Raw genomic sequence first — 11403 nt, 5'->3', positions numbered from 1 at the left:
ACGGGTAGAAAATTACAAGGATTTTCTAGACTGCCAATATTTCACTTACATTTATATTTAGTACGCTTGGACAAATTTCCGCGGAAAATTTTGTGACGCGTACATAGCGTAAATTAATACCACGCGAAAAAAGTACTTTTACAGTAAGCATATCCTTTGCTAGCGAAGCAGGAATGTTAAGATACCAAATAAATTTACAATTATAGTTGAACATGTCACTGCAGTTTACAAACCACACAGACACACATAACTGCAATAAAATGTAAACTAAGGTAATGCAAGATAATCAGCACGAACACGGGTCGCCATACCACGCCGATACCCGTGACAATAAAGCAGTCAGGTGTGACGAATGCGACGATTATAACCTAGTGTTGAAGTTTCGTAGATAATGATATCGAAAATGGCGTATGCCTATTTACGAGTCGTGTTCAGCTTTAATCTTCCAGATATTTAAAAATGTCGACTATCTCTTTTTAATTGCCTAACGTCACGGCGTCAGGTACTACTAAGATTAAGAATCAATATTTCCTAGGTGCGAAGCTAAGAGGTCACAGTTAGCCAGCAAAATTTTGTGCATGCTGATTATCATCGGATTTTGTTACCAGCGTTTCAACAACAACAGTTAGCAGAAAAAAAACCATATTACTGGAACAAATTATTGATGTGTTTATTTCCATTAGTTTTTTGTATGCAGCCATTTATTTTATGCAAGTTCCTACACGGACATGCATGTCCGTTTGACCTTTTTTCTGCATTTCTGTACTACTGGATTTAATAAGTCCATTTGTCTTCTAGGTAAGGGGTGATTCAATCATTTTGCGCCTAATATCACGTGTAAGTTTTTGCACTTTCCCTGGACTATTCTATTGAAATGAAAACTGCATGAATTATATAAAGTCTATTCTTTTCATCGGAATCCTGATCGGGCTTTTGAAAAAGAAAATATTGTTAAGTAAGTAAGAAGTTACATCATTTAAAATAATAAAAACGAAACGAACAGAAACTTTTTGAGACGATGAACTGGCCAAATATGCGTGTAAATAATGGGGTCGTAACATAAAGGATACTTAAATCTAAGATCATATCCCCCCTTTCCAGGTTTTCCTCCTACAAAAGCAGAAAATAGACTTCGTAAGGTGCCCCCGCACATTTCAGGATTGAGGAAGTTTAGTGTATTTATGTATATAAAGAAATTTATGGGATCTAAATGCTTAAAGTTTTTGTATTTTGATTTACTGATAATGTGTATGAATGTTTGGGTCTTGAGGGTTTTTTCCGGGTTATAATTTCCAGGCGCCCTCTATTTACGGCTATTAGCCTAACCCATATTCATAATTCCGCTTGGCCCCAAAAAACGTGGTTTGAAAATTTTAGAAGTTTTTACTTGTGTAGTGAGTATTCGTTATTGTATAAATCATGCAGGATAGTGTCTTGATTCTCGGGCATTCATTCATTGTTCGTTTACAGCGGTTTATGAATCGTTCTGAGCAGTTACATGTTAATCTGGATCTGCAACAGAAAGTTTTTTGCAGAGGATATTCGGGTTGCACAATCGATAGAATATCAGTTAGAGGCTTAAGAGAGGTTGATAGATTTAAACCAGCTGTAGTGTGTTTGCAGATAGGTTCGAACGATTTGTGCAACTTAGATGTTGAAGTTTACGATCTGGTTAAAAAAATAGTTTCGTTCACCGATAAGCTCCGGGGTCGTGGAGTGCAGAGGGTTTGTGTTTATCAAATTCTTCATAGAAAACCTCCGGGTAAACCTGGCAGATTTTCGGTAGACGTTGAGTGGTTCAATGCCAGGGTAGATTTGGTTAATAGGCTTTTGAATGATAGGTTAGGAAGAGATTTTGGCTCGGGTGTCAGATTCTGGAGGCACTCAGGATTTTGGTCACAGGAAAATAAAGAAATAGTGTACTGTGATGATGGTGTGCACCTAAATGAAACATACGGGTACCCAAAATATTACAATAGTGTTAGGGCCTCAGTTGTTTCAGCAATTAAAAGCCTACAAGTGGTTTTATAAAATTGAATACAAATTAGACTGTTATAGTAAAATGGGGTTGCTTGTGCATTGTTTTATCTTGGAACTTGGGATGTCAGGAAGTGCGATTAAATGACATAGGATTATCTACAAATCTTACGTTTTATGTCACTTGTTGTTCACCTGGTAAATGTTACGTCAGTCGATTACCATGTTTTTCATTGTTTACCATAGGATTCAATTCATGAACTGATGAAAGTTTCATGGGTTAATTTAAACAGGTATTCCCAGAGTATATTATATGAATTGTTACCCCTCATGGTTGGGCTATCAGTGCTGTAGCTCTATATTGTTTAGCTGTATGTTTCCATGTATGGTTGGGCAACATGGAGTTGCAATGCCCTATATGGTTCTGCAATATATACTATGGCCCCATCTGGTTGAGCTATATGCATCCCAGTATGGTTGGGCTACATAGTGTGCTGTCATATATGGTTTTTGGCTGGACGCCTTGGTGTTGTTATGCCCTATATGGTTGAGCTATATGCATCCCATTATGGATGGGCTTCTTGATGTTTATGTCATATATGGTTATGTTTGGGCACCTTGGTGTTGTCATGCCCTATATGGTTGGGCAATGTATACTGTAGCCCTATATGGTTGAGCTATATGCATCCCATTATGGATGGGCTTCTTGATGTTTATGTCATATATGGTTATGTTTGGGCACCATGGTGTTGTTATGCCCTATATGGTTGGGCAATATATACTGTAGCCCTATATGGTTGAGCTATATGCATCCCAGTATGGTTGGGCTCCATGTGTTTCTATATGGTTATTGGTTGGACGCCATGATGTTGTTATGCCCTATATCGTTGGGCAATATATACTATAGCCCTATATGGTTGAGCTATATGCATCCCAGTATGGTTGGGCGATATTTAAAATTGGTGGGACGCATGTAATGGTTGAACATAATGTCATATATCCGGTAGGACTGAAGACAGAACTTCACTTCATTAGTTCTATATAGTTGTTATTGTGAGTTGTCCTATATGGTTGGATATTTTGTTGATACATGTGTACGGTCGATCATACTTAGCAAGAATTTCCCTGTACGGTCAGCACACATTATGCTCATGTTGATATGAATATTTTGTCACTTTAGTTGATATATTTTGTAAGGTTTTTATATAATTACAACATTAAGATTTACCCCTTTTTTGGGAACTTATGATCAGGTTTTATAGGGTTGGACATTTTTATTTTGCATAAATGTATTCTGCATGATTGGGTAATACACATAATTTAGGAAGGCTTGGATTGCACTCTTAGGCAGTATTGTCAGGTTGTTTTGTAGGACATGTTAGTTGACATAGCCTGTATGGGTGAGTTACTTGACAAGTTCTACTTTGTAGAATTAGGCATATTATGCTTTGCTGCTTACGGTGTCACAAGGAGACTTAGATGTCAGGTCCATAATTAAAAGTTTTGTCTTGGATAGTATCATACATTTATGACTCATTTATGGGTGATTTTGAGAGAAGGATACAATACATGTAATGGAATGTAGGTGGACACATATAAATATTATAATACTGATATAAGTACATTAACACAATAATCATTGTAATGAAATGATCTTATTCATAAGCTTCTATTTAAGTATGTTTTAAATCCTTCGCAAGCATTGCATTTTCAATGGTAAACTTCAGACTGACCATCTATTAATTTGTCATATAGAGCTTTGCTTACAAAGTATTTTACAGGAAAATGCCTAGGGCCAAAACTGGTGCCAAGAGAAGGAGTACGGAGGTTTCAAGCAGTACTACAGGCACAAGAGCAAAGACGAGAAAAGCACAGGAGGTAGACAGTAAAGCTAAGGAGGATGAGTTGGTGAAGAAAATCACCCAGTCCGTGTTGGAAGCAATCGATGAAAGGAACAAAGCCACTGATACCCAAGGGGGAGGTGCTTCTGATAGTGACGGTGAGTCCGACTCAGAGATTACCTTTAAGGATATTGAGGGGTCAGATGATGAATATGCCTCAAGTGAGGCAATTGATACTTCTACTTGGTCAACTCCTATTTCGGCAATGATTCCACAAAAGCTTAAGCAAAAGATATGGGAAGATCAGTATATTGACCTTGCAGCTCTTATCCCTAACAATTTAATCCCTTGCACCGAAAATAATGACTACACATTTAAAATAGGGGAGAACACTAACCTCTCGGTAGTACCCAAAAGGGCAAAACAAACAATTAAGACCATATTCCAGTGGACAACAGCATTTCTGCGTTTCCTTTCTGTCTACACTGAAAAATTTCCGAACGAAACGCCAAATTTATTAAAACACGCGGAGACAGTTCGTGATATGGCATCATCTGGAAATGTTTCTTGGCAAACATATGATAAACAAATTAGGATGGACAGGCAAAACAGGGGTACTCCTTGGGGGAAGCTAAATGTTGAATTCATTCTTCAGGCTCAGAGATCTAGGGAGGAAGCTAACCAGCCCTTTCGTCCCTTTCGATCAAGGTTTGGACAAAGATCCGGGGGGAGAAAACATTACCCAAAAGGAATTTGCTGGAAATATAATAGGGATGGAAGTTGCAAAACTGAAAACTGCAGATTCGAACATATTTGTACAGGATGTAAGAGAAACCACCCTAAAACAAAGTGCAGAGCACAAACAACTAGTAAAAGCCCAGTGCAGTTTCCCTCAGGCAATACAACAAAACACCAATGAGGTCGTGACCCCTATTATAGCTAATGTATTGCAATATCTGTTACTAGGCTATGACGCAACCATTTCTGAGTATTTGATTTCGGGATTTAAATATGGATTCAACTTACACTACCACGGTCCGAGATATTTCAGATCATCTAGGAATCTTTCTTCGGCCATTCGTAACCCAGTCGTTGTTTGCAACAAATTACAGAAAGAACTTGATGCTCAAAGAATTGCTGGGCCTTTTGTTTCACCCCCTTTTGAAAATCTTCAAATTTCCCCGATTGGTATTGTACCAAAGAAAGAACAAGGTCAATTTAGACTCATACATCATCTATCATTTCCTGAAAAAAATTCAATTAATGATTTTATTCCAGATACATTCACAAAAGTTCAATATGCTACCCTAGATGATGCTGTAAATATTATTGTCTCGATAGGGAAGGGTTGCCTTTTGGCCAAAACAGATGTGGAATCAGCTTTTCGGATTATACCCATTCGAAAAGAAGATCATGAATTACTGGGCTTTCAATGGGATGGTCTCTACTTTTATGATAAATGTTTGCCAATGGGGTGTGCGAGTTCTTGTGCTATTTTTGAAACATTTTCCACGGCCTTAGAATGGATTGGTAAGGTTAAAGGGCATATTCCTCACATAACTCATATATTGGACGATTTTCTTTTTATTGGTCCACCTGCATCGGGAATATGTAACCAAAGTTTACATGTTTTCAAACTTACATGTGAAAGTTTAGGTGTTTCTTTAAAGGCAGAAAAGACTTCTTGGGCAACTACAAACTTGGTATTTCTCGGTATTGAAATCGACACATTGGCTATGGAGATTAGGTTGCCGCGTGATAAATTGGAGAAATTAAAACAAGCTATAGATTCAATGAAATTTAAGCGAAAGGTTACCCTTAGAGAACTTCAGTCCTTGATAGGACTGCTTAATTTTGCTTGTCTGGTGATCGTGCCTGGGCGTACATTCTTAAGGCGGCTCATTGACCTAACAAAAGGCCTTTCAAAGCCCCACCACCACAAAGACATGGTTAGAGAGAGTAGGCGTGATCTGGCTGCCTGGTCATTATTTATAGATCACTTCAATGGGAAATCATTATTATTTAAACATATCTGGGTGACATCGAAACAAATTCATCTCTACACTGATGCAGCAGGCTCTCTGGGGTTTGGAGCTGTGTTTGAAAAGAAATGGTTCTATGGGTCTTGGCCAGAAAATCTGAAGGATTATGATATTACCCTCAAGGAATTATTCCCGGTTGTGTTAGCTGTCGAACTATGGGGATCTAACTTAAAGAATTCTTGTGTCGTATTCCATTCGGATAATGCAGCAGTTGTTCACATTGTGAACTCGCAAACATCAAAAGATTCAAAAATCATGATTTTGGTGAGAAGATTAGTTTTGGCACTTATGACATACAATATTCTTTTTTCAGCAGAACACATCCCAGGAATGTTCAATATTTTACCAGACTTACTTTCACGCTTACAGATCGAGAGATTCAAAGAAGTGTCCGTGGATATGGAGGCCAAACCCACCAGCATACCAATCCATCTTTTGCAACTCTCCAAAGCACAGCGTGTAGTTTAATAGACGCAGCATTGGCTCCTAACACAAAGAAATTGTACAGGCAGGCCCTAAATTGTTTCAGTAGTTTTATTCAGAGTTATTACAAGACTGACTGCATTAAGGAGATTTCCCTTGGACAGGTCATTTGTTTCGTGTCATACCTATTCAGTTTAGGAAAAGCACCAAGCTCAATATCAACTTACCTGGCAGCATTGGCTTACTATTTCAAAATGACAAATGCCCCAGATCTCTCAAATCATTTCTTGATCAAGAAAATGTTAAGTGGTGCAAAACGGCTTGTCAATTCTTCAGATGTCCGACAACCAATTACTTTGGATATTCTTGGGAAGCTCCTGGTGGCAATACCACATGTAGCCAATTCTAAGTACCAAGAATATTTGTACATGGCGATGTTTCTTTTAGCATTTTATGCTTTTCTAAGAGTGGGAGAAATCACAGTTCGTTCTGGCTCAAATCCAAACCTGTTGCTTCGAAGAAATGTTTCTTTCAGGCGTGACAAAAAACAAGTATGCATGGTTGTTACAATGATCAACTTCAAACATAATTTAGGTAAGAAACCTGTCCAGCTGGAGATAAATCCCCAACCAAAGTGCAGCTTTTGTCCGGTGCAGGCTATGAGAAATTATTTGGAGGTGCGAGGTGCAGAAGAAGGAGCCCTATTTTGCTACAGATCAGGACGACCCATCTCGCGTACAGAATTTTGTGATGTTTTGAGGTCAGCACTAAAATTTTCCAAGCTGGATTCTAACACATTTAAAGCACACAGCTTCAGGATAGGAGCAGCAACCCAGGCACATTTACAGGGTTTTTCAGATTCACAAATAAGAGTCATGGGACGATGGCACTCAGAGTCATTTAAGAGATACATTAGGGTTTCAATGTTTCCAACATTTTAGCTCCAAATATAAAGGATAACTGTCTGAGGCGGTATCCTTTATTTTTGGTCACTTGATTATATTTTGAATGAAGGGTGATTCTGTTTGAATCAATTTTCATCTCTTTTCATTGCATCCCTTTCCAGGTAATAAATTCTTAATTCAATAATCTCATAATTTGGCATAAGTATGATGTTTTAGGTTAATTTCATTGTGTCATATTTTTTATCATGAATGAGAGAGTTACACTGCAATATGTTTGATTTTCTTAATTTATAGCTACATTAACATGTACGGTAAATTTATTAGATTTGGGTGACTGTCTGAGGCGGCACTCAAGAATTTTGATATGGAGGATTGTTAATGTTTCATGTCATTTTTTCTGTTACAAGATATGTAATGATTATGTACATATGTTAATAACTTTCAACCTGTGAGTGGATGGGGGAACTATATCTTACTAAGCCTAATGTGTTTTATAGGTTAGGATTTCTTATATGGATCATTTCCATTATCCGTTTAGTGCATTATATATAGCAGGACATGCTAATTACTATTACTTGATTTTGCGTTATCGATTAACAGACAATATACATGTATACGCATATATTTATATTTGGTTAATGTTCGGACAAGGCTATGTTCCTCATGTGTAGGATAAAACAAGGGGAATTTAAACATAGGATTATTTTGAGTAAGAACATAAATCTCTTTTCTATGCAGTATGGTCTATAACTTTACGGTAATATTTAATAAGTGTGATGAGTATGTGTATAATACAAGATGACAAAAATTTTTATAAAATTTTTAAATGTGAATCAATTACTGTTCCTCTTTAGTATTCCATTGATCCCTATATAAATTTGTTTTATTATCATACTCATGTTGAACTGAAGCACATTTTTGGGTGGGGCGAGGGACCCTTCTCTATAAGTTCATTGTCCCTCTTGTGGGATATTTTTTGCACCCCACCTTCTGCTCCATTCTGAAATTGTAAAATTTTTAATTTTATTTGGCATTTGTAATGTAATAAATGCTCTATTCACAAACACTCGCTTTATCTTTTTAAGGGCTGCAGAACAGAGCTGCAAATGTGCTTCAGGTACATGTACATACGAACTGAGTCGTTTATTATTGCCCGCATTTAAGAGCACATAAGTGTATTTATGTATATAAAGAAATTTATGGGATCTAAATGCTTAAAGTTTTTGTATTTTGATTTACTGATAATGTGTATGAATGTTTGGGTCTTGAGGGTTTTTTCCGGGTTATAATTTCCAGGCGCCCTCTATTTACGGCTATTAGCCTAACCCATATTCATAATTCCGCTTGGCCCCAAAAAACGTGGTTTGAAAATTTTACCCTCCTCCATCCCCCTTTAAACCTCCATGCACATTTTGATTATTGTTCAGATTGTTGATTTTCTTGTGTTGAAGGTGTGGGATATTTTTTGCACCCCACCTTCTGCTCCATTCTGAAATTGTAAAATTTTTAATTTTATTTGGCATTTGTAATGTAATAAATGCTCTATTCACAAACACTCGCTTTATCTTTTTAAGGGCTGCAGAACAGAGCTGCAAATGTGCTTCAGGTACATGTACATACGAACTGAGTCGTTTATTATTGCCCGCATTTAAGAGCATATAATTTCTTTTTTTGCTCGTACAAATATTTTGATGTGAACCCCCTCCCTAGAAAAAAAAAGATCCTGAATCCGCGCCTGTCGCCATTCATATATCACCGTCTAGTTTGTTGGGTCATTCATGCATATCGGGCTTTATTTATCCCACGTTTCCAACAACCGTTGATGCTCTTGTACAGGGTGTCCCAAAACATATGTTACACTTTTAATCACCTATAACTTTATCAAATTAAAAGCATTCAAAAAGATATTTTGTCAACTTCTAATGTATTAGCATACATTTTATCTTACAAAATTTCGAGAACTTTCTGCTCAAGAGTCAGGTAATAATGAGGTCCTAATGACGTCATCATATTTTGATATGGAACCTTCATGTGAAGAGCTGGTAGAAAGTGTAAAACTTCACTATTGGTCTAAAATTGCTACTTTAGTCATTAGTACCATGAGAAAACAACATCCTGTTATGAAAGTCCTCAACAGAATACTAGTTTACATGTTTGTGAAGGGATTTGATGTTTAACTGTTAGAATATATGTTACATTTAAAGCTTGGTAAATAAAAACTTCAGGAATTGTGTTCAAACAATGTTAATTCAAGGGACGTCATTTGAAACATGTTGTAAAATGACATATGTTTTTCTAAAGAAAAAAATATTGATGATTAATAAGGAAACTGTGACAACGGTATGCTTCACAAAAAAATTTATAACAATTTTATTATATATTTTAAATTTCATTATTGAAACTTGAGGCATAAAATTTTTATTACGGTTTAAAAGTGTAACATATGTTTTGGGACACCCTGTACACCCAACAAATGTAGTTAACATATTCTGAATGCCAGTCATAACCGTTACGATTTCCAATTTCTTGTTTTGTTTCTTTGTTTTTAAAAATCTTCAATATCATGTTGATACATGTATCATTACTATACTCATATTAATATTTCCAATGTTATCCACATTACATGTATGTACATGCACTTTACATTCCATTAAATACGTTTTATATACGAGGGCCATTCAAAAATTACGCGGACTTGTTGCACAGAAGAAATATTTGACGACATAATCGGGCAAAATTTCACAAATTATATAAAAGAATCTTTACTTATATGGTCTTCAAAATTTCATATCAAAATGTTGTAAATTGGTATAAATTTTGAGTGATTTTTCGGGACATACCATTAAGTTACGGCGCAGCAAAATCTCCGTCGTCACAAGCATTATAAAAAATATGTGATTGAGCTTTCATTTTCTCAACATTTTCCCTTGAGTACCTGTATAGTTTGAGTTACCTTATCTACTCAACATCAAAACACCATTTCTTGTCAAGCTTAAAATCTATTAAACAAGTAAAGAATATTTTATTTTTTGTTTTAAAACCAAAAACTACGTATGAGATATAGTGTGATACTGGTGACTCTCAATCACGTTCTTTACAATCCCGATAAAGTTAACTTTTCGTCTATAATCTTCTTCCTGTCCTCCCGCATAGCCTTTTTACAGATGTCTAACGGTCTAAAATTTCAATTTGCTATTTTTGGGCGAATGTCACGAGTAGCCTAGTTTACTACATGTTTTATTATGCATATTTTGGATCTATGTTGCCGATATCTCGAGCATTACACATATTTTAAGAAAAGTGTGGTGCGCCGTCAATTCAGGAGACGTCATTTTCATTGTCGTTTTCACGGGAATCGCATCAGAGAAAAATCACTATATTTCTGTTAGTACTTCAAATATTACGTCCGAAATCTAAATACATAATAATAGAACAATTTAAAGGTACATTTGAAAAAATTATTGAAAAATACCGCGAATTTTAGAAAATCAATGAGTTAAATTTTTGAATCCGCATGCTTTTGCTTCTATTTTTTTGTCGTGCGCCGTACCCCTCCATCAACAATACCAACATACCGATAATTTTAGTAGAATTTTTTTTAAAATACAGAAATTTTGCCTAAAATTTATTGGAATCTTTAAGATACATATTTCTGTGAAATTTTATAACTATATGACGTCTATAAGAGTAAATAATAGCACAGTCCGCGTAATTTTTGAACAGCCCTCGTAAAAGAGCTAAATCCACGAATGGGCTAAATCGGCCTAATTATTTTAGGAAAATTAAAGTGAGGGGAAGAAAAAAAATTATTTATGGAAATATTATCTTTAGGAATCAAACTTGAAGAGTTAACGCCAATATTTTAATTTGATGACATCATATTTGTACAGAAAACGTCTAAACACGTGCAATTTGCCACTTTTTATCAAAATAAAGCTTTTTTCATCTTTGGTTCAATTTTTTGCTGTGACCACACCCTTTGAACAAAAGAAAATTTATAATGTAAAAATGAAAATAAAAAAATGAACAAATAGAGCGTAATTTTTAGCCGGGCTTATTGCTGGCTTATGTGTTCCTGTTCAAGGCAGGATGTTGACCCCATAGTCGCCATTTTAAAGTTACGTGCAAAAATATAGTTCTTACTCTCAACCGCTTTTGAGATAATACAAACGCTAAATAAAGCAACAAAAATATAACGAATAAAAAATGAACAAA

The 11403-nt window shown here is 35.9% G+C and overlaps 1 protein-coding gene across 1 annotated transcript; it reads left to right on the top strand.

Moving 5' to 3' along the window:
• The first annotated feature begins 1187 nt into the window (after positions 1–1187).
• LOC134237929 (uncharacterized) lies at positions 1188–8792 on the top strand. Its single transcript, XM_062720070.1, has 3 exons — positions 1188–1394; positions 3759–3976; positions 6230–8792. Exons 2-3 carry the CDS (start codon positions 3763–3765, stop codon positions 7222–7224), a joined length of 1209 nt encoding a protein of 402 aa, XP_062576054.1. The 5' UTR covers positions 1188–1394; positions 3759–3762; the 3' UTR covers positions 7225–8792.
• Positions 8793–11403: the final 2611 nt, after the last annotated feature.

The sequence above is a fragment of the Saccostrea cucullata genome, unplaced genomic scaffold (genome assembly GCF_032062105.1).
Source record: "Saccostrea cucullata isolate Sc308-1 unplaced genomic scaffold, CSIRO_AGI_Scuc_v1 ctg3200, whole genome shotgun sequence".
In the NCBI taxonomy this organism is placed as follows: Eukaryota; Metazoa; Mollusca; class Bivalvia; order Ostreida; family Ostreidae; genus Saccostrea; species Saccostrea cuccullata.
The sequence above is the reverse complement of the archived record's forward strand: the minus strand, read 5'-3'. Positions and strand labels throughout refer to the sequence as shown.